General features: G+C 41.4%; 2 protein-coding genes across 3 annotated transcripts in view; both read left to right on the top strand.

The window, feature by feature from the left end:
• LOC115108423 (cytosolic carboxypeptidase 6-like) overlaps nt 1-25,110 on the top strand; it is a 425,052-nt gene that overhangs the window by 279,455 nt on the left and 120,487 nt on the right. Inside the window, exon 6 of the mRNA XM_029632715.2 lies at nt 487-526. Within this exon, the coding sequence (XP_029488575.1) occupies nt 487-526 (40 nt within the window). The remainder of the gene's footprint in view (nt 1-486; nt 527-25,110) is intronic.
• Nucleotides 19,992-25,110, top strand: part of LOC115108424 (BEN domain-containing protein 5-like) — a 34,198-nt gene continuing 29,079 nt past the window's right edge. For both annotated transcript variants that reach the window (XM_029632717.2, XM_029632716.2), the window contains exon 1: nt 19,992-20,506. In XM_029632717.2, the coding sequence (XP_029488577.1) occupies nt 20,329-20,506 (178 nt within the window). In that variant the 5' untranslated portion in view covers nt 19,992-20,328. The remainder of the gene's footprint in view (nt 20,507-25,110) is intronic.

Raw genomic sequence — 25,110 nt, 5'->3', positions numbered from 1 at the left:
CTGGTTCCTCAGGGACACACAGTGTAAGAGAGGGAGTAGGTGTTGATTAATGCAGCACTCAGGAGCCTGCAGCCTTGGCAGAGGGTTAAAGAAAGGGGTGAGCTAGCACCTCTTCTGGCCCCCCTCTCCAAACTAGAAACATGAAGTGTAAAATTGGGCACACTCTCATAAACACTCCATCACACAGGCCGAGCGGACAGGCAAGGCACATTCTCCTGGCTGCAATAGAGACAACACAGAGAACGAATGTTGGAAATGGATCAGACAAACTATTGCCTTGTGCAAAAATAATAAACTGATGCTGACCAATTTTATAACTAAGATAAACAGTAAATGTTACTTGCTATATGCCCATAATATAATCTATCATACATGTTATATATACTCTAATTTGATATTTGAATTGTTTTGGAGAGATTTCGACTTGACCAACCCATTTCCGCCCTAAGACCTTCTGACCTGGCTTCTCTTCTCTTTTCCTTACAGCAACAGCGACGTCTTGACCTCCTAACCATCACCAGCCCTGGTGAGTGCCCAGTGTTTCCTAACTCTACTGATGCTGATGGGGTGTGTGTGCGAGCGACAGTGAGTGAGTGTTGACATTAGACAGAAAACAACTTCTGTTTGCAGAGCTGATAGTGACGACTAGCACAGAGTACACGTTAAAAGATAAAGGTTCCCTGGATAATGGGGCACTACAGGATCAGTTACCAGACACCCTGGGGTCATTGCTTTGTTCATTTTAGCACCCTGATAGCGTACACTCACATCCACTTTAAACTTTCAAAACGTCTGCACGATGATCTAGCAATGTGAATGAAGACATCAAAATAGCTATTATGTTTCTTTTCATTTAATTGGATTTAATGGGAATAACTCTTGTCTATTATTTTCATATTATATGGTATCATGAAACAGCATGTGTCTGCTGCTCAGCGGAGCTGCGATGTGTTGTGATCTGGAGCGCCCCAGTTGGACTGGTGCTGCTCTAAAGAGCCTTTGCTGGGGAAGGCGAACCCAATGTCTTGTAAAAGCAGCTGGGTGATGGCGCAAATTGCAGAGATGGCGAGGGGAAACAGATGGGTACGCCAGAAATGATACAGTGTCTATTATGTCTAAATTATCTGGATGGTCTAATATGCTTTGATTAAAATAATGTTTATGTGAGGGAGGCACGTGGAGCCTGCTAATTTCACAGATTTATTTGGCATCTGTTCCCCATGCCCAGGAAAGACTATCTCTGACCTTGACAACTCTGAAAAGGGCAATCAGACATGCAGAGCATTATATGTCATATCAGGGTCTTTGTTTCTTTTTTAAGTGGCAACTCTTCTGCTCAATGCATTGGCCAGTCTGGTTAGTTTCCTGGTTTTTGATTTTATTTTGGCTGCGTATACAGGCAGGACTGCTGTACTGTAGTCCTTGCAGACATATTGTATGGACCTGCACTGTGCTTATTACAATTCACAGTGGGAGAACAATAAGGAGTCAAATATTTAAAAAAAAGCATTGCTCACTTCCCCCCACCTGTGACTCTTCACTGGGCCCTTGCAGTCTGTGGTAAGGTTATTATGCCAGTTGTATGGAAAACCGTCTGTGCTTTTAGATGAATGAGGCTGATACGGAGGCAACAACAAGAGGACACTCTCTCCCTTTCTGCCTCAAGATTAAAGGAGACTCGATCTCTTCTTCTCTCCCTATCTTTTCTCTCCTATCTTTTCAATCCCTTCCTTTCTATCTTCTCTCCAAGACATCTCTCCGCTCTCCTCTTTCTCTTACAGTACATGCAGTCGGGCAGCAGGGCTGCAGACGGTGCTGGAGGTGTGAGGACACTAATAAGATCAAGTGGGGCCATGGCTGTGGGTGTGGGGGTCTGAGGGAAGGTCAGAGGAGGAGAGACCCTCAGTGGTTCACAGGGCCCATGCAGCTCAGTGGGTGATGGTGTATGTGAGAGGGGAGGGCTGCAGGATGCTCCATGGATCAGCATCAGCCATTCTGGCCCCAGCCTCCGTCCAGGGGCCCTCATTAGCCCCTCTGTCTGAAGTGCGCTTCCCCCACAACCTCGGTATTCCGTCTTTAATTGGACACTTGAGCGGAGCGATGTGCATCTGGGTCTATTGAAGTCTGACATTTCAGACTGCTGACCTTTCCAGACCTGCCACAACTAAATAATGATTAGCCCTGGCCATTGTTTTCACCACAATGGTACACTAACACAGCGGTGTGCCCAGGAAGAGAGGAAAGGTGCTAAACTAAACACCTGCAGTATCTGCACTCTCTGACCAAAATACACATACTGTACCCAGAAACCTTTTATTCACACAAATGCTGGGAGAATACGCTTTGGGTGGTCACAATTTTTTGAGAACATATTGTCAATCTATTGATCTCAATGACCTTTTCATATATCTGGACTCCCTACAATAGTGTTTTGAACTAAATTAACTTAGCTTGGCTGTGTTAAGTCCCTTTTCCCCTTCATATGCTCTGTGCGTTACAGGGGGGAAAAGGTCAATCACATTCATGAGATTTGGATAGATGTGCGAGGCCTCGGAGCAGAGAGATAATAGGCAACCTTCAGATGTCCTCTAATGGTATGGTTGTTTCTCTTCAGTCTCAGTCTTCAGTCTCTCTAGGGCTGTGGGACTCTACTCTCTCAGGGCCCTGATATTACTATACACAGGTTGGCAGTTAAGCAACAAAAACGATTAACACAACCATGGGGCAAAACAGATGAGGTTGGCTTAGATTGTTGACAACATGTAGGCTACAGTATGTTTTGTCTCCAATGTTTACTGAAAACATAAATACATTTGCACAATGAGAACTTGTATCCTCTCAAATATATCTTTACAGTTGTTGGTTAGCTAGCTAGAGAATTTTAGCAATAATTATTAGCATTGACATGAAATCAGTCAAAACACCTCAAAATAAGACATGGTGTCAAGGACAAGCTGAACTGAGCCATTTATGATTCCCCACATAGCAGTTTGTCATTCTTGCTTGCAATCTGGCCATCCAGAATCACAACATCTATAGAGCCCCCCCAACGCTTGCTCTTTCTATCTATATTTCCTTCTCTCTCGATCACTCAATACCTTTCAGTTCCTCTTCATTTATCTCAATCTCACAATTACCTCAGAACAAGAGCCTCTTAAACAAATTAGCCCGATGATAGGTGGGCTGTTTGTGGGGAGAAATCTTGACAAGTTCCCTCACACCTCTTATGCATGATGTGACAGTCAGTATGTTTTGCACAATGTTGTATTGTCCTTCAGTTTTCATTTACAGATAAGCAACAGTATGTCACTTTTTATCTCTGTTTAACACATGCCACTCTAAGTTAGAGAACTGGAGTCTGGAGGAGACTAGATGTAGGCCTATACAGAAAGACATTCATTCCTTGTGAAAAGCTGAAACTGAAAGAGCCTATTTGTGCATTTATTTTTCCTAGTGGCATCACATTTTCTCATGCCAGATTTCTGAGAGGCTGCATAGCTTTCAGTCCGAGTCTGCTGGTGTGATAACCAACACCAACTTCAAACATCTGCTATCTGAGCAGCTAACCGATCGCTGCAGCTGTACATAATCTATTGGTAAACAGCCCACCCATTTTCACCTACCTCATCCCCACAGTTTTTATTTATTTACTTTTCTGCTCTTTTGCACACCAATATCTCTACCTGTACATGATCATCTGATCATTTATCACTCCAGTGTTAATCTGCAATATTGTAATTATTCGCCTACCTCCTCATGCCTTTTGTACACATTGTATATAGACTCCCCTTTTTTTCTACTGTGTTATTGACTTGTTAATTGTTTACTCCATGTGTAACTCTGTGTTGTCTGTTCACACTGCTATGCTTTATCTTGGCCAGGTCGCAGTTGCAAATGAGAACTTGTTCTCAACTAGCCTACCTGGTTAAATAAAGGTGCAATAATTTTTTTTTTTTAAATCCACTGGTGAGAGGCCTAGTGGCTGGCTACTGGCTAGGCTTCCCAGGACAGGCCTCTGCTCTGTGTGTGGATGGGACTCTAGGGTTTCAGCCAGCAGGGCAGCGGGACAGCTGCTCAGGCCTGCTCTCAATACCTGGGCTCTGGAGCTGGAGCGGAGAGATGTGTCTTTAATGGCATGCAGGGACTTAGCGCCTTGCTGAGATAGGGGCATTATTTATAAAACACTATCAGGGCTTTGTATAAATGAGCAGCTGTGAAAACAACACTTTCTATTATTGCCCTAATTATATCCTTTCTCTGTGAATTTGCATATTTTATCTCCCTGAAATTCATTATAGGGGACTTTGCTATCGTTTTAATGAAGGAAAGAATACAACACAACAAAGAGATGGCTGAGCAGTGGAGGGGGCTCTCTCTTCTCTGGCTGCTTTATATGGACTATTTTCCAGTAGATTTTTTCGAAACCCTCTCAGAAGCGTGGCTAAATAAGCAAGAGCATGCTAATGAATTGAGAATGAGTGTGATAATTCAGCAGGCAAAGACGAGTGAGGTCCACAGTAGGGAAAGATATTTAGAAAATATGCATCATTAAACCATTATTTAAAATCATGTCTCTTTCCTACACTCAATATTTTTTACTAATAATGCCTAGAGTAAATATTCCCTGCCTTGCAAATACCACAATTTCACACTCTTCACATAATCAGCCACGGTTTTCATGTTTGGCATTTGAACAACAAAGCTAAAACTCAAAGGACACTAAATGACAATTCACAACATTGCTTTCCGGGTAACTCCCTCTGTCTTATTTGAAGAAAGAAGATGTTGGAAAACGTAAACAACATTTTAACAGCATCTTTGCTCCAACAGGGAAGACAGCTGTGATTATTTCTTTGTCACCAGAGCCACCACTGTTGCTGAGCACTGCTGTGTAGCAAATCCTTATGGAAAAAATAGATTGGATTTTTGTTCCTGGGTGCCTTTTGTATCTCCAGTAAGGGAGTGTATAATAGAGGTTGATTCCGTGGTGTCTGTCCTGTGTGGATTGAGTTGGTGGGGGCTGGTGTGGTTGTGTGGAGTTGTGCAACAACCATAGCACCCATTGAACAGCAGCAGTCTCTGCTCTGCGACCTGCTCAGGCTCTCTTTCACAGCTGCTGGGCTAATATGGTTGACATGGTTACCTGTCGACTAGGCAGGCTTGTTTGCAGGGTCACTTCATTAGCCTTTTCTCAGTCTCTTACTTAGCAGTGGCGTCGTGTGTTGGCTCAATAAGGAGCAGCTAGCTGTCAGGCTGTATCTGCTGCGCCGTGTAGCACCTGGTTATCAGATCATGTCTCCATGTTCCCTTTCCCCTCTGACATTTACATGTTCTAACAGCCCAAGATGAGCTGTGTTTTCACTGTGTCATATTAACTTGCCTCCATTATCTGGATGTGAAAGGAGATGCTTGTCACCATCAAAAGGGAATCTTGCTCCGTTTGCTCATTTTGAAGGGGCCCTTCTTTACTGAGAATTATCTGTTGTGAAATGTAATGTCTCTTTGCGGTGGGTGTGTTTCATTATGGACCTTTTGTTTCTCTGCTTTTGCAGGGAACAACAGTGCGCCACAAAAAAATGTGTTATTACTCTGATTGAAAATTGACCAAGCCGTTAAACAAATGTGAGTGTCCATTTGAAATAACCTGTGTGTATTCATTTTGAATTCCAAGAACTTAGGTCCCCCCTCTACATTGTAGGCGGCGTACAAACAAATTGCGTTGTATGAGGTATTTCTCAAAAAATAAAACAGCAAGAACCAAAAACATGACTTAGCTCTTTGGACATTAATTCAATCACTCAGCTATCATATCTCATAAGCTCAAAATCCATTTCAAGCTCCGGTTACAGGCATATAAACTGATGCTGAGAAGGTGTTTGTGAGATGACCCTGAGTGTCCTTGACTTGTATATTTGGCTTCAGGATCCTGCTGAATGGCTAAAGGCACAGTTCTTCCTCATATGCCGCCTGTCCCTCAGCGGGCTAACTTCTGTTTGGGCATGGGTTTATCTGCTATTATCTGTCAAACATCACACACGAACGACATTGGCCTCTGGTGCAATCCCACAGGCAAGCTGCTGTCATACCAACACCTTCAATGTGTCACTTGCTGCCTCCATTTGTGGCAGCTCCAGGGGCTGTAGGGATAAGCATTAAACCCTATTCCCTAGGACCAAAGCCTCCCTAACAGCTAGGCCTATGTATTTAGTAGGCTGACAGTTTTTGGACATGGAAAAATATACTGTGAAAAGTCATATTTTGTTTTCCCGTTCAGATGGATTAAATAAACATTTGCTGTCCATCGTTTTTCATATAGACATGTTTACCTCAGTGAAAATATTTGAAATATTGATCATATATGCAACAAATTGCCAACAAGTTTTTGCTAAGTAACTGTGGTGTCTTTATAGTCTATATGTCCATACATCCTTGAGAATTCATATTGAGAGAGTGCAGAATATATCCCCATGACCCTTGCCCAGTGGTGTAATATACTACTTTAGTAGTTTTTTACTTCACTACATTCCTAAAGAAAATGTAATTTTTACTCCATACATTTTCCCTGACACCCAAATGTACATTTTGAATGCTTAGCAGGACAGGAAAATGGCCCAATTCACACACTTATCAAGAAATCATCCCTGGGCATCCCTACTGCCTCTGATCTGGCAGACTCATTAAACACAAATTCTTAATTTGTAAATTATGTCTGAGTGTTGTAGTGTGCCCCAGGCTATCCGTAAATTAAAAAAAACATTGTGCTGTCTGCTTTGCTTAATATAAGCACTTTGAAATGATTTATACCTAAGTATATTTAAAACCAAATACTTTTAGACTTTTACTCAAGTAGTATTTTACTGGGTGACTTTTACTTGAGTCATTTTCTATTAAAGTATCTTTACTTTTACTCAAGTATGACAATTGGGTACTTTTTCCACCACTGCCTTCGCCAATCAATACAAAATAACCAGGGTAAAGAGTGGCCCTAGTGAACTGAATAGTTTGGCGCTGAAATATGATCACTATTTCTGCGGCAGTCATTTGTTCTTTTAAGAAAAGATCAATGTCCTCTGGCATATCAGTGAGAATACACTGTAGGCAGGGGGAGCAATGATACCTCTCCAAATATTTCATGAAGGAGTTAGACAAAGTTTGTTCGTGCTCTTGCTGTCAGAAGTCTGTCTTTGGGCCACACTAGTAATTAATGTCCCTCAGCCTATTGGGGGCCACTGTTCATTTCATGCGCTATCACTTTTTTAAATTGGAAACGGACTACTTTCATGGCCAATTAATTATTTGTGAAGTGCTAATTAAGAAGCAAAATAAAGGAACACTAAGTATGTAAAAAATGTAAAAAACATAATTGTTATGTAAATAGTCCCTTGATCAATAGACCCAAGTTTTTTTTAAATCCATCTTGGATTCACTTCCATACTGTAACGATGTGCGCTGAGAGTCTGGAAGCAAGTTCAGAGAGTGAGTATTTTAATAAATAAATGAAAACATAATACAAAACAAGAGACACGAACAACGCATGGACATGAAACAGAAACAATGACACCTGGGGAAGGAACCAAAGGGAGTGACTTATATATAGGGCAGATAATCCAAGAGGTGATGGAGTCCAGGTGTGTGTCATTATGTGCAGATGCGCGTAATGATGATGACAGGTGTACTCCATTTCTAGCAGCCTGGTGACCTAGAGGCCGGAGAGGGAGCACACGTGACACGTACCCTCATTTCCTGTGAGTGTTTACCTTACACTTGTGATCTTAAAGGGATACTTTTGTTATTTTTTGGTGGTAATGGCGCTGGTGGGAATAGCGGCCGTTTTACAGGCTCCTGACCAATTGTGCTATTTTGTGTGTTTTTTTGCGCTGATCTTAACTGTTGTACATAATGTTTCCGCCATCGTTTCCTATGACTGAAAAGAGCTTCTGGACATCAATACAGTTATCACTAACCCCGATTTGGACGAAGACTTCTACTTCAATGAGTCAGAGGTGAAAGACATAATTATTGATTATCCCGGACCAGGCTCAAATCCCTGACAATCGAAGAAGGAGGAGACTTGACTATAGAGGCCGGCATGTGGGATACCCGATAAGACTAAGTTGGAGGGTGGATTAATCGCCTCTACCCTCTGTTCTATTGGCGAATGTGCAATCACTGGAGAATAAACTGGACTGTCATTTCAATGTGATCTGAAGAACTGTAATATCCTATGTTTCTCAGAGTCGTGTCTGAACAAGGTTAAGGTAAACAGCTGGTTTTCTATACATCGGCAGGACAGAATGGAGGCGTTGGGGAAGCTCAGGGGAGGTGGTGTATTTGTATTTATTAGGGATCCCCATTAGTTCCTGCCAAGTCAGCAGCTACTCTTCCTAGAGTCCAAACACACCAAAGTACCAACATTACATATTAAACAAGAAATAAAATTGTGAACTATGTTTGTACTGAATGAGCTAAAGATAACTACATGATTCCATATGTGTTATTTCATAGTTTTGATGTCTTCACTATTATTCTACAATGTAGAAAATAGTAAAATAAAGAAAAATCCTTGAATGAGTAGGTGTTCTAAAACTTTTGACCGGTGGTTTAGTCACATGATTTCTTAATTTGCAGTACGTTTGCCAATCAGTTGGGCTGCCAGACTTATTTGCCATACATTTTGCCTCATCCCTCTCAACCATAACATTTTTCAATTCCTCATCAATCCAAGGAGATTTAACATTCTTTACATTCATTTTCTTAATGGGTGCATGCTTATTAGTAACTGGAATAAGCAATTTCATAAATGTGTCAAGTGCAGCATCTGGTTGCTCCTCATTACACACACCAGACCAGCAAATATTATTTACATCATCAACGTATGAATCACTACAAAACTTCTTGTATGACCTCTTATACACTATATTAGGCCCAGCCTTCGGAACTTTGGTTTTCTGGTTTTCACAACAAAGTGGTGCGCGATCTCTAATATTAAGGAAGTCTTGAGGTTCTGCTCGCCTAGGTTAGAATAGCTCATGATAAGCTGTAGACCATACTATTTATTTTCAACTATATTTTTCTTCCAAATCATCTTGACTCCTGGACTCTGTTCGCGCATTTCAAGGCTGCGTTAAGATGTACATTATACTAGACGCATTGGCAGACACAATGTAAGTAACTTAATTTATGTCCCCTAATTGCCCTGAACACCTCTGTTAATCCTACAGCTATTGTATGCAGTAATCATGAGCCTATGAACCAGATTTATACTGTTAGCACTGAGGCGGTGTGCCCTAGAAGGAAGACCAGTTTGTGCAGCTCGCCCTGCACTATCAGCTCCAATATAAATGACATGGCCAAGTCTACTTCGGAATAACTTCCCAATAAAGCATTAAAAACAATCAAGCAACCCAGAAAAGTACTAGAAATAGCCCATATTAACTTACGCAGCCTGAGAAACAAGGTCCATGTAGTCAATAACTTGCTTGTAACAGATGACATTCATATTCTGACTATCTCTGAAACTCACTTATATAATACCGTTGATACAGTGGTAGCAATACATGGTTATGACATGTATTTAGAGATGATCTAATGTTAAATACTGTTGAAGTAATATGGCTACAGGTTCATCTGCCTCACCTAAAGCCCATTCTTGTGGGAAGCTGCTATAGACCACCAAGTGCTAACAGTCAGTATCTGGATAATATGTCTGAAATGCTTGATAATGAATGTGATATCAACAGAGAAGTATATTTTCTGGGTGATTTAAGTATTGACTGGCTCTCATCAAGCTGCCCACTCAAGAAAAAAATTATAACTGTAAACAGTGCCTGCAACCTGGTTCAGGTTGTCAGTCAACCTACAGTACCAGGGTTTTTACAAACAGCACAGGAATGACATCTTCAACATGTATTGATCACTTCTGCAGAAATTTGCTTTAAAGCAGTATCCAAATCCAAAGGATGTAGTGATCACAATATAATAGCCATATCTAGGAAAACCAAAGTTCCGAAGGCTGGGCCTAATATAGTGTATAAGAGGTCATACAATAAGTTTGGTAGTGATTCATATGTTGATGATGTTAAATAATATTTGCTGGTCTGGTGTGTGTAATGAGGAGCAAGCAGATTCTGCACTTGACACATTTATGAAATTGCTTATTCCAGTTACTAATAAGCACGCATCCATTAAGAAAATGACTGTAAAAACGGTTAAATCCCCTTAGATTAATGAGGAATTTAAAAATTGTATGGTTGAGCGGGATGAGGCAAAAGGTATGGCAAATAAGTCTGTCAGCCCAACTGATTGGCAAACGTACTGCAAATTAAGAAATCATGTGACTAAGCTAAAGAAAAATAAACTATACTATGAAACAAAGATAAATAATATAAAGAATGAGAGTAAAACGCTTTGTAGCACCTTAAATTACATTTTGAGGGAAATAGCCAACTTGGCTCCATCATTCATTCAATCAGATGGCTCATTTATCACCAAACCCACTGATGTTGCCAACTACTTTAATGACTTTTTCATTGGCAAGATAAGCAAACTTAGGGATGACATGCCAGCAACACTACACATCCAAGTATATCTGACCAAATTATGAAAGACAAGAATTGTACTTTTGAATTCCGTAAAGTCAGTGTGGAAGAGGTGGAAAAAATATTGTTGTTTATCAACAATGACAAGCCACTGGGGTCTGACAATCTGGATGGAAAATTACTGAGGATAATAGTGGATCATATTGCCACTCCTATTTGCCACATATTCAATTTAAGCCTACTAGAAAGTGGGTGCCCTCAGGCCTGGAGGGAAGCTAAAAATCATTCTGCTACCCAAGAATAGAACCCCCATTGCTGGCTCAAATAGCTGACCAATCAGCCTGTTACCAACCCTTTGTAAACTTCTGGAAAAAATGGTGTTTGACCAGATACAACGCTATTTGACAGTAAACAAATTGACAACATCATTTCAGCATGCATATAGGGAAGGACACTCAACAAGCACAGCACTTACGCACTTGACAGATGATTGGCTGAGTGAAATTGATGATAAAATTATTGTGGTACGGTCTTGTTAGACTTCAGTGCAGCTTTTGACATTATCAATCATAGTCTGCTGCTGGAAAAACGTATGTGTTATGGCTTTACACCCCCTGCTATAATGTGGATAAAGAGTTATTTGTCTAACAGAACCCAGCGGGTGTTCTTTAATGGAAGCCTCTCAAACATAATCCAGGTAGAATCAGGAATTCCCCAAGGTAGCTGTTTATGCCCCTTGCATTTTTCAATCTTTACTAACGACATGCAACTGGCTTTGAGTAAGGCCAGTGTGTTTATGTATGTGGATGACTTAAAACTACTGTATACACGTCAGCTATTACAGCGACTGAAATGACTGCAACACTTAACAAAGAGCTGCAGTTAGTTTCGGAATGGGCAGCAAGGAATAAGTTAGCCCTAAATATTTCCAAAACTAAAAGCATTGTATTTGGGACAAATCATTCACTAAACCCTAAACCTCAACTACATCTCGTAATGAATAATGTGGATATTGAGCAAGTTGAGGTGACTAAACTGCTTGGAGTAACCCTGGATTGTAAACTGTCATGGTCAAAACATATTGATACTACAGTAGATAAGATGGGGAGAAGTTTATCCATAATAAACAATGCTATCAACAAGGCATGTTCTACAGGCCCTAGTTTTGTCGCACCTATACTACTGTTCAGTAGTGTGGTCAGGTGCCACATAGAGGGACTTGGGAAAATTGCAGTTGGCTCAGAACAGGGCAGCACGGCTGGCCCTTAAAAGTACACAGAGAGCTAACATTAACGACATGCATTTAAATCTCTCATGGATCAAAGTGGAAGAGAGATTGACTTCATCATTACTTGCTTTTGTAAGAGGTGTTGACAAGCTGAATGTACCGAGCTGTCTGTTTAAAATACTAGCACACAGCTCGGACACCCATGCATACCCCACAAGACATGCCACCTGTAACGGCTCTCGTTTGTAGAAGGAGACCAAGGCGCAGCGTGGTAGGCGTACATCATATTTTTATTGACAACACAAAATAACAAAGACAAAAAAACGAAAGCACACAGTTCTGTCAGGCTCAGATACTAAACAGAAAACAAGATCCCACAAAACCCAAAAGGAAAATGACAACTTATACAGTATATGATCCCCAATCAGAGACAACGATAGACAGCTGCCTCTGATTGGGAACCACACTCGGCCAAAAACAAAGAAATAGAAAACATAGACTTTCCCACCCGAGTCACACCCTGACCTAACCGAACATAGAGAATAATAAGGTAAAAATACACCTTTATGGAACAGCGTGGACTGTGAAGCAACAAAAACATAGGCATAAACACATGCATACACACACATGATAACATACACACCATACACACACGTACACATGCATTTTGCAGTGTAGATATGTGGAAGTGGAGTATAGGTCTGAGGGCACACACTTAGTGTGTTGTGAATTCTGTAATGCATGTATTGTAATGTTTTTAAAATGGTATATAACTGCCTTTATTTTGCAGGACCCCAGGAAGAGTAGCTGCTGCCTTGGCAGCAGGATCCATAATAAACACAAATAGCTGTCTATTTACAGTTGAAGTCGGAAGTTTACATACACCTCAGCCAAATACATTTAAACTCAGTTTTTCACAATTCCTGACATTTAATCCTAGTAAAAAATGTCCTGTTTTAGGACAGTTAAGATCACCACTTTATTTTAAGAATGTGAAATGTCAGAATAATAGTAGAGAGAATGATTTATTTCAGCTTTTATTTCGTTCATCACATTCCCAGTGGGTCAGAAGTTTACATACACTCAATTAGTATTTGGTAGCATTGCCTTTAAATTGTTTAACTTGGGTCAAACGTTTCGGGTAGCCTTCCACAAGCTTCCCATAATAAGTTGGGTGAATTCCTCCTGTCAGCTGGTGTAACTGAGCCTCCTTGCTCGCACAGGCTTTTTCAGTTCTGCCCACACATTTTCTATAGGATTGAGGTCAGGGCTTTGTGATGGCCACTCCAATACCTTGACTTTGTTGTCCTTAAGCCATTTTGCCACAACTTTGGAAGTATACTTGCGGTCATGGGCCATTTGGAAGACCCATCTGCGACCAAGCTTTAAGTTCCTGACTGATGTCTTGAGATGTTTCTTCAATATATCCGCATAATTTTCCTGCCTCATGATGCCATCTATTTTGTGAAGTGCACCAGTCCCTCCTGCAGCAAAGCACCCCACAACATGATGCTGTCACCCCATGCTTCACGGTTGGGTTGGTGTTCTTCGGCTTGCAAGCCTCTCCCTTTTTCCTCCAAACATAACGATGGTCATTATGGCCAGACAGTTCTATTTTTGTTTCATCAGACCAGAGGACATTTCTACAAAAAGTATGATCTTTGTCCCCATGTGCAGTTGCAAACCTTAGTCTGGCTTTTTTATGGCAGTTTTGGAGCAGTGGCTTCTTCCTTGCTGAGCAGCCTTTCAGGTTATGTCGATATAGGACTCGTTTTATTGTGGATATAGATACTTTTGTACCGGTTTCCTCCAGCATCTTCACAAGGGCCTTTGCTGTTGTTCTGGGATTGATTTGCACTTTTCGCACCAAAGTACGTTCATCTCTAGGAGACAGAACGCATCTCCTTCCTGAGCGGTATGACGGCTGCATGGTCCCATGGTGTTTATACTTGCGTACTATTGTTTGTACAGATGAACGTGGTACCTTCAGGCGTTTGGAAAATGCTCCCAATGATGAACCAGACTTGTGGAGGTCTACAATTTTTTTTCTGAGGTCTTGGCTGATTTATTTTGATTTTCCCATGATGTCAAGCAAAGAGGCACTGAGTTTGAAGGTAGGCCTTGAAATACATCCACAGGTACACCTCCAATCGACTCAAATTATGTCAATTAGCCTATCAGAAGCTTCTAAAGCCATGACATATTTTTCTGGAATTTTCCAAGCTGTTTAAAGGCACAGTCAACTTAGTGTATGTAAACTTCTGACCCACTGGAATTGTGATACAGTGAATTATAAGTGAAATAGTCTGTCTGTAAACAATTGTTGGAAAAATGACTTGTGTCATGTGCAAAGTAGATGTCCCAAACGACATGCCAAAACTATAGTTTGTGGAGTGGTTGAAAAACAAGTTTTAATGACTCCAACCTAAGTGTATGTAAACTTCCGACTTCAACTGTACCTCCGCCAACCGATGCTGGCCGTAAAACCACACTCAACAAGATGTATAGGGCCATAAGCAAGGAAGTAAATGCTCAACCAGAGGCGGTGCTCCTAGTGGCTGGTGACTTTAATGCAGGAAATCTGAAATCCGTTTTACCTCATTTCTACCAGCATTTCACCTGTGCAACTAAAGGTGAAAAACTCTAGATCACCTTTACTCCACACACAGAGACACATACAAAGCTCTCCCTCGCCCTCCATTCAGCAAATCTGACCATTTCTCTATCCTCCTGATTCCTGCTTACAAGCAAAAACTCAAAGAGGAAGTACCAGTGAGGCGCTCAATACAGAAGTGGTCCCATGAATCGGATGCTAAACTACAGGACTGTTTCACTAGCAAAGACTGGAATATGTTCTTGGATTCATCTAATGGCACCGGGTTCATTAATAAGTGCATCGACGTCGTGGTCGCCACAGTGACCGTACGTACATATCCCAACCAAAAGCCATGGATTACAGGCATTTTCCGCACTTAGCTAAAGGCTAGAGCCTACGCTTTCAAGGAGCAGGAAACTAATCCGCTACACCCTCCGACGAACCATCAAACGGGTAAAGCGGCAGGGTAGCCATCAAACGGGTAAAGCGGCAGGGTAGCCTAGTGGTTAGAGCATTGGACTAGTAACCGAAAGGTTGCAAATCCCAGAGCCGACAAGGTACAAAATATGTCGTTCTGCCCCTGAACAGGCAGTTAACCCACTGTTCCTAGGCCGTCATTGAAAATAAGAATTTGTTCTTAACTGACTTGCCTAGTAAAATAAAGGTAAAATATATATAAATATTTTTTAAAGCGTCAATACAGGACCAAGATCAATTCCTACTGCACCGGCTCTGACGCTCATCGGATGTGGCAGGTCTTGCAAACTGTCACAGATTACAAAGGGAAACCCTGCCGCGATCTGTCCACTGATGCTAGCCTACCAGACAAGCTAAATACCTTCTATGCTCGCTTCGAGGCTAGCAACACTGAACCATGCATGAGAGCACCAGCTGTTTTGGATGACTGTGTGATCACGCTCTCCGTAGTCGATGTGAGTAAGACCTTTAAACAGGTAAACATTCACAAGGCCGCAGGGCCAGATGGATTACCAGGACATGTACTCAGAACTTTCGCTGACCAGCTGGCAAGTGTCTTCTGACATTTTCAACCTCTCCCTGACCCAGTCTGTAATACTTACATGTTTTAGGCAGACCACCATAGTCTGTGTGCCCAACAACACCAAGGTAACCTGTCTAAATGACTATCGCCCCATAGCACTCACATCTGTAGCCATTAAAAGCTTTGAAAGGCTGGTCATGGCTCACATCAACACCATATTCCCAGACACCCTGGACCCACTCCAATTTGCATACCGCCCCAACAGATCCACAGATGGTTCCATCTCTATTGCAATCCACACTGCCCTTTCCCATCTGGACAACAGGAACATCTACCTGAGGATGCTGTTCAGCGTTCAACAACATTGTGCTCTCCAAGCTCATCACTAAACTGACCCTAGGATTAAACATCTCCCTCTGCAACTGGATCCTGGACTTCCTGAAGGGCCACCCCAGGTGGTTAGAGTAGGCAACAACACATCCGCCATGATGACCCTCAACATGAGGTTCCCTTGAGTGTGTGCTTAGTCCCCTTCTGTACTCCCTGTTCACCCTCGACTGCACAACTCCAACACCATCATTAAGTTTGCTAAAAACACGAAGGTGGTAGGCCTGATTACCGACAATTATAAGACATCCTATAGGTAGGAGGTCAGAGACCTGGCAGTATGATGGCAGAAAAACAACCTCTCCTTCAAGCTCAAGAAAGACAAAGGAGCTGATCGCTGACTACAGGAAATGGAAGGCCGAGCACGTCCCCATTCACATTGACGGGGCTGTAGTGGAGCGGGTCAAGTGCTTGAAGTTCCTCGGTGTCCACATCACTAAGGATCTATCATGGTCCACACACATCAATATAGTCGTGAAGAGAGCACGACAACGCCTCTTCCCCCTCTGGAGGCTGAAAAGATTTGGCATGGGCCCTCAGATCCTCAAAAAGTTCTAAAGCTGCAACATTGAGAGCATCTTCACCGCTCGGTATGTCAACTGCTTGGCATCCGACCAAAAGGCGCTACAGAGGATAATGCGTAGGTCCCAGTAAATCACTGGAGCCGAGCTCCCTGCCATCCAGGCCCTCTCTACCAGGTGGTGTCAAAAGAAGGTCCTAAAAATGATCAAAGACTCCAGCCACCCAAGTCATAGACTCTTCTCTCTGCTACCGCACAGCAAGCGGTACTGATGCACAATGTCTGGAATCAACAGGACCCTGAACAACTTCTACTTCCAAGCCATAAGACTGCTAAATAGTTAGTTTGGGTAGCTATTGGTTAACGATTCATCTGCATTGACCCTTTTTGCACTAACACTTTTGACTCATCACATACGCTGCTGTTACTGTTTATTATCATCCTGTTGCCTAGTCACTTTATCCCTACCTATATGTACATATCTACCTCAATTACCTCGTACCCCTGCACATTGACTCGGCACTGGTATCCCGTGTATATAGCCAAGTTATCGTTACTCATTGCGTATTTATTCCTTGTGTTATTATTTTTCTATAATTTTTTTCTATCTTCATTGTTTTGAAAGTGCCGTATGTAAGCACTTCACTGTTAGTCTACACCTGTTGTTTACAAAGCATGTGACAAATAACATTTTATTTTATTTGATACTTTGGGATTTTGGCAATTAGGCCCTTTACTTCCCCAGATGCTAGTAGAGTCAGATGCTAGTAGATACCCATAGACTCCCAGCCATTGCACTAATGCTAGTTATGCATTGGCTCACAAAACTACCTCTAACTTCCTTCATACTGGACACAGAGACATAAAAATGGTATCCACAAGTTAATCTGACCCTGGGGAAGGGATGCATTGCCAAAATCCCGAAGTATCCCTTTAACGCATATTTCGATTAGTTCACCAAATTATCCTGCTGTCCCTGCTGTATGCTCATTTGCCTGGCAAAGGCTGTGGCGTTCTGCATGCCAGCCTGCTGGCGTTAAACCCAGCCAGCCATCAGGCACACCTGTGCTAGCGTCTGTCCATCGCACATATTGGCACAGGTGCTTTGTTTTGATTGGCTGTGCTCTAATGTTAATGCATCCCTAGCATCGCAGCGTTTTTTACCAAAATCCCATGTCCACTTGAAAGCCCCAGGCGTGAAGGGACTAAAGACCTGCTGTGAACATATGCGAAGCCCTTTTGAATTCCAGGCACAACGAGATGACGTCCGTCTCAGCAGTCTAATTCCATCATCATCATTATTGCTATTATCCCATGTCTCTTTTTAATACAGGGTAATGTATCACCAATAAAGATAAATGAGAGAGGCAGCGAGGAGCTAATTGGCAGGACATGATGTCTGACTCTACACTGACTAAAGTTTACAGTGTTAACTGCTCCCAAAGCTTCAGGAAAATTCAACCTTTGTGTGGCCCAACTTCTCTGTTAATACCACTGAGGGGATAGATTTTGTCCTCATTGTATTACCTTCTAACTGTGCTATAAAGGTGTATTTAACATGCTGCTTTTATGTATTTAAGGGTGGGGAAACATCAGTCTACACAGTTTCTTGTGTAATGTCATTTTTACATATGGCAGCCCTACTTTTGGTTTGTAGTTTTAATGGTTTTAAGTATATGTATTCTCATTCCACAGTGAGTGCAGTGTTTAGAATTAGTGTGCAGATCCGTTAAGGCGCATGCTGGGGGTCAGGTTGCTTGAGGTAGGACAGGGGAAGTTCAGTCTTAAGCCTGAGACACTTCAAAACAACAGCTCCTGGAATTGAGCTGTTTTATTGTGCCAGACACAGGCTTGAGGACCTAGCCATTGGACAGTAGATTAGATTAACAGTAATCCTCCATTGGAGACATTGGAGACGAGAAGCTGCTGAAATCTTGCCTACCAGTGATGCTCACTGGTGTAGTTTATTACAAGTGTACAAGTGTCCTTTGTCTTTCTAAAAAATATTGTTTTTCTCGTTGTCTTATCCCAGGATGATTGACGTTTAACTGATACACAACTCATTTTCCTATGAATGTTAGCAATTTACACTGAGTGCACAAAACATTAGGGACACCTTCCAAATATTGAGTTGCACCCCCTTTTGCCCTCTGAACAGCCACAATTAATTGGCGCATGGACTCTACAAGGTGTCGAAAGCGTTCCACAGGGATGATAGCCCAGGTTGACCCCAACGATTCCCACAGTGGTGTCAAGTTAGCTGGATGGTGTACCATTCTTGATACACACAGGAAACTGTTGAGCATGAAAAACCCAGCCGCTTTGCAGTTCTTGACACTCAAACCAGTATGCCTGGCACCTACAACCATACACTGTTTAAAGGCACTTAAATATTTTGTCTTTCCCATTCACCATTTGAATGGCACACATACACAATCCATGTCTCAATTATCTCAAGGCTTAAAAATCCTTCTTTAACTTGTCTCCTCCCCTTCACTGATTGGAAGTGGATTTTACTGGTGGCATCAATAAGGGATCATAGCATTCACCGGGATTCTTCTGATCAGTCTATGTCATGTTTTGTACACAGTGTATTACTTAGCACTTTATTTTGGTACTGTTTCCCACTCACATGTACACTACAGAAAATATTTTAGCTGTCCAGAGAGATCCCCACTGGGGTTACAGCGGTAGTAGCTAGCTACCACATTGAAATAGGAGATCAAACTCTAGTACAACAATTGAAATAGCCAACTGGTTACCTGTCCTCATTCTCCGTCAGAAAACATCTCCACTGGACAATAACTCTCAGAACCCTCAGTAAGAGGAAACTCATAAGTGAAATTACAGCAACCTATGCCCCGAGCCTTGATGTCTGATCTGAATCAAAAAATGAAATTAAATAACAGAGTAGAAAAGGCATCCAAGTTCTGCATCAGTTACTTTTCAATTACGACAGGCGAAGCAGAACGAAATTGTTAGTGCCATTTATCGACTATGCTACTCTCTATTAAAGTACAAGTGAAGAAATCCATTCCATTGTGAAACAGCCGGACTATTTTACTATAACAAAGAGTTTCCTTTCTGTCAGATGGCTTTTGTCATCTAGTGTGAAGAAAAGGTACACCAGGCAACACATTGACTGAGACACACTTGTACGCCCACAGACAAATAGAATCAGAGATCAGACCAGATAATCATCTCTGTGGCCCTTCTTCTCTTCTCTTGGTTTCATTCCAGGGGGTTGAGGACTCAATGGGACCTACAGAGGCAGAATGAAAGTAATAGGTGAATGTATTGATTACAATAATGATTGGTTTGTGGAAATGCCATGTCTTTAACTGGAAGTATCTGGAAAGAAACAGCAGGAAAAAAGCTGAAATATTAGTCAGCTCACTAGAAACCATTTTTCTTGAATATCCCCAGTAGTTTAGGAAGTTGACTTTTATTGTATTTCAAACTATGATTTCCATATGTACAAACACCAAAATAAAGATTCCTTTAGATTAAACTTCTGTGATGACAAATGTGTGATTTATCACAGACAGTCACAATCACAAACAAGGTAATATCCTGCATATCCTTTTGAGCTACAGTAAGGGGAGGAATTTAAATCAGTCACGTGTTGTACCCCGCCCCCTACAAAAAAAATGAAAAGCATTAAAAAAAAGTTAAACCACTTTATGGCGCAAAGACTGTCATTTTTCCGCTGTCAGGGTTGAGATGCGGGTTTGACTGAATCCCTGCCCATGCCTTTACTGTAGGATATTATGTGTGCCCTGTGTTGATATGTGTACTCTGTCAGTAAATATATATTTAATTAAATTATTTCATGAATTTATTTTACATTTAATTTTGATGAAGAAAGTTTATTCTTCTCTCCATTAGCAATGTCTTGTGATGGAGCGCGCGGCAAATATCCTGAAGTGATGTAGACCAGGCCAGAGTAGCAGAGGGCAGAATAGAAACCCTCTCCAATTCCACTTTATATTTGTTTAAATACTTATACTTAGAGGGAAAACTGTCAACCAATCCAAAGTAAAGGACCAAAGAAAAATAATGTATGCTTTTGTGAGGTTCTTGGAAGACGATATGTGCTACGCTTTACCTGCTTCAAATGTGAAAGATTTTAGACCTCTGCACAAGACAGATTTTGATAATCAGGTGTATCTGGTTCTCAGAACAGAAGAGAATGGTGCAGGCCAGCCGGGCAAAGCACAGATTCTTGCCCTTGCAGGTAAGTTCGCTTCATGTTCTCTTTGTTTTACTGTTAATGCATTGAAATAGTTAAAATGTTTGAAGTGAGACATATTAGAGAAGAAGATACCACGGTCTTTTGTCAAAAACACTAACTTAGCTAGCTAGCTATTAAGCTAACATTGTTATCGCAATGATGCTATTGCTAACGTTACCTAGTTTGCAAGTTTACAGATATATTTGCTCTCATCACATATGTACATATGAAAGCTACATAGAGTTCTTGCTGACATTGTTTTCAGATAACGTGGCTAGCTATCTAAACTAGCTAATGTATAGCTAGTTAACTGACATCAACGTTAGCTTGTTTGCTAATATTAGCTGAGCCAGCCACTCACACATCCAGCTTGCTTACTAACATTGGATACGTTAGCTAACAATACACAACACTTCGATACGATAGTTAGCTAGCTACGTGATGTGATGACTGTCACTGTCAGTCGACCTTAGGTAGCTAGCTCGGACAACGTCAAGCCAGCTGCATGCAAGTTAGCTAGCTATCAATATATAACCGGTGACGTGCTGGATACATCAAAAACATTTCCCCCTACACATATTTGAGTGGAACGTTTTGTTCATGCGTTCACACTTGCATCGTGTAACAGAGCAGCCACAAGTAGCTAGCTAAGCTTTGCACCATCCATAACTATGGTATTTAGCACGATTATTAATAATCCTCGTGTCTGAACAGTCCCTGGGTTTAAATATTTGAATGATCTCAGGTCCCTGGCTAATGTCAATTGAGTGTGCATTGGTTAGGTTTGTTGTTGTTTGAGATTGTCATAGTGTTGCTCGCTAACCCAACAAGATTTCTCTCACAACAGAATTAGACGTATATGCACATTCTATAAACGTACAAAAAAAAATCGAAGTTGCTTGAAACTTCACATTTCGAAGTGTTATTGTTGCTATAGCTTTCCATTTATCCAGACTTAAAATGTTTAAGTTAAGGGTTAGGTTTAGGCACTCATTCCGAATGGTTAAGGTTTGGGATAGGGTTTAAACAGAAAATAAAAACCAGTGTAACAAAAAAAACTGTCCACGACTGTGATCGAACATGCAACCTGGCTCACTTGTTAAGACATTTCTCAACGTCCTCAGGTCATGGATAGACGTCCAATTTCTATGTCAATCTTGAACGACCTGGCTGAGCTAACCGTATGCCTCTAGGTTCACACTGGATAGCTAGGTATGGAGCGAGATAGCAGCCAAAATGTTGAACATGCTTATCGTAAGGAAATCCATATGTAAATTGTTACGATAGTAAACCGATGTCAAAGCTGACTTGCATACCTATATAACGTAGGTAGGCACATGACGTAATGACGCCATGTACAATTTTGCGCAACACAGCATTCCTAACCTAGCCCACAATGTCTGCTGTGTGGAAGGAGCAGTCAACAAGTTGAGCAGTCATTTGAAAGAGTAAGAACAATTCAGTGAGGCAACTCAAAGGCAAAATCCATTAAAGCCAAGATAATGGAATTAATTTTAGTTGACAATCAACCTTTCTCTGTCGTGGGTGATGTTGGGTTTCACGACTGGTCGAACACCGGTACACACGACCAAGTGCGCTATTTTTCAGATGTTTCCCTACCGGAGTTACACAGTAATAGCGTCACTGCTATTAGCTTCACAACATACTATGGAAACCTGTTGGGTCTTTGCATGTCTAAAAAGGCACACGTCAAATAATACTATTTGACAATAACACTATTTGGTGTGCTAAATAAGCTTTTAATTTGACACGTCAAAATACACAGTTCTATTATAGAATGTTGTGTGTTCTGAATTTGTACGTGCAAACCAAGCCGACAACGACCAGACAGCCTATAGGGAGGTCAGAGACGTGGCCGTGTGGTGCCAGGACAACAACCTCTCCCTCAATGTGATCAAGACGAAGGAGATGATAGTGAACTACAGAAAAGAGGCCAGAGCACGCCCCCATTCTCATCAATGGGGCTGCAGTGGAGCAGATTGAGAGCTTCTAGTTCCTTGGTGTCCACATCACCAACAAACTAACATGGTCCAAGCACAACAAGGCAGTCGTAAAGAGGACACGACAAAACCTATTCCCTCTCAGTAGACTGAAAAGATTTGGCATGGGTCCTCAGATCCTCAAAAGGTTATTCAGCTGCACCATCGAGAGCATGGCTGGTATTGCAACTGCTCGGCCTCTGACTGCAAGGCACTACAGAGGGTAGTGCGAACTGCCCAGTACATCACCGAGGCCAAGCTTCCAGCCATCCAGGACCTCTATACCAGGCGGTGTCAGAGGAAGCCCCTAAAAAGCTGTACAAAAAGTCTGCAAACATTGGCCACAAACGATGTTTACAATAGTTAATTGGTAATAAGCATTATTTGACCGCAACTTCTGGGGTAGCTAGCTAGCACCAATACAACCAGTCTGAAAACAATGACCAGTAGAAACTGCAGTCATTTTCAATATTCCTAGCAATGATTTAGGAATCCTTGTAAGTATTAGCTAGGTTGCCACTTATTGTTCGCCTATTGAAATTGAACTTCAGTTCATGAAAATAAATAGCTAGCCAGCTTCTTAACCATGTTGCACAAAGCTAACGTTATAAGCAGCCAACTAGCTTCATCTGGCTAGTGAGGCTCGACCGGACCGGGTTATGTGTTGTGAAGCTAGCCATAATAAGGATTAGGCACAATAGTGGAATTTGCGGTTTGCCTTCAAAATTAAAGTACCTCTTTGAAAGTGATGCAGAAGGTTACAGTTGGTGGAATCATGCCATATTTAGAGTAGATGATGTTAAACAAAGTTGGAATGTGAAGCAATAAAATAGGTCATCAGTCTACTCGGTGACACCCACAGAACACAACTGTGAAGAGTTTATGCAAATATTAGCGTTGTAGCTATGTCGCGGGACTGTCACTGTGTGAAATCACCTCCCCAGTTAGCCTATTGAGTTGTCTCGCTGAAATCTTCTTACTCTTTCAAATGACTGCTCGATCCACACAACAGACATTGTGGGCTAGGTTAGGTGTGTTTCATGCTGTGTAGCGCAACATTTTACGTGGCGTCATTATGCCATATACAGTGGGGCAAAAAAGTATTTAGTCAGCCACCAATTGTGCAAGTTCTCCCACTTAAAAGGAAGAGAGAGGCCTGTAATTGTCATCATAGGTACACTTCAACTATGACAGACAAAATTAGATGAAAAAAAATCCAGAAAATCACATTGTAGGATTTTTAATGATGAATGTTGGCATTTTTAGCTAATGTCGTCCGATTCCAACATGTTCACCGATCTATCGTGCATCCCTAGTACAAACCCTAAGTTCACCGACTATGAATGACCATTTACACGTTCAATTCTTACTTTACGTCTCCCTTTACTTGGTTACAGATTGTTTTTATAACTTCAAACTTTTGTCAGTAGTGTAGCGTCTGCAAAGGACATGAACCGAATGTCGCTTGTCAAAGTTAGATAGTCAATCAAGGAACTCTAGCCCAGATGTTGCTTTTCAGCTTCTGGTTTCATTTCCAAAATAAAAGTAGAGCTTGTTTTAGAACTGCATTCGATAATGACGTTATAAAAGTAGATGGCGTAGTATAGGCTTGGGCCTTCAGCAAAGGACTTGTGTGAGAAAGAGACACGAGCCTGGTCTTCCAGAGCTGCAAAATAAGTAAATATGATTTAGGACTATTCTGCTATTTAAATATGCCATGCTGTTGTGTGTTATTTAATGGCCATATAATTGCATGATATATGTTTCTAGCTGCGTTGGGATTCTGTGGTGGTCATGTAACTTAATGATTCACACTTTTTCCAGTATTTGGGAGCACGGACTGTATGCCTTTTATCTGGGGCGGCAGGGTAGCCTAGTGGTTAGAGCGTTGGACTAGTAACCGAAAGGTTGCAAGTTCGAATCCCCGAGCTGACAAGGTAAATCTGTCGTTCTGCCCCTGAACAGGCAGTTAACCCACTGTTCCTAGGCCGTCATTGAAAATAAGAATTTGTTCTTAAATGACTTGCCTAGTAAAATAAAAAAATATCTAAGGCATTTTGACTGTTGTATTAGTGAATTCCATTCTGTATATAAGCTTGTGATAGCCATTTGCATTGCACAACCCCATCACAGAGGCTATATCAATATCAATAAATGAGACAAGACAAAATATTGATAAGTCTTGGCTTTAACCTGTCCTACGTGAAATGGCCAAGGGGTCCCAAATGGTCAAGACTATCTGTAGCCTATTCCTATTGCCAGATCTGTTTACCCTATCAGCCACAGCAAGTGCTTCTTCAACTATTTTGGTTAAAATGTATTTAAATGCTATATTTAGAGGCCTGTGAGTTAGGGTCTCTTTTTAATGGGAGCCCTATAATAAAAACAGCACAGAGTTCTAAAATTATTCTGTAGGTATGCCTAAATTTAAAAAAATATATTTTTGAAGTGATAGACTGAAGACATAATTTTGTATACGTATTTGTTTATTGGAATCCATATGTAAGACTGTTCTATTCTCTTTAATTTAGTTCCTATTGCAACTCAGACAAATTATAGGATGGATGACATACTGACTGAACTGAATGAACTATTCATTAAATGTTG

Source organism: Oncorhynchus nerka, linkage group LG24, assembly GCF_034236695.1.
Source record: "Oncorhynchus nerka isolate Pitt River linkage group LG24, Oner_Uvic_2.0, whole genome shotgun sequence".
Taxonomy (NCBI): Eukaryota; Metazoa; Chordata; class Actinopteri; order Salmoniformes; family Salmonidae; genus Oncorhynchus; species Oncorhynchus nerka.
This window is presented reverse-complemented; position numbering and strand designations above follow the sequence as displayed.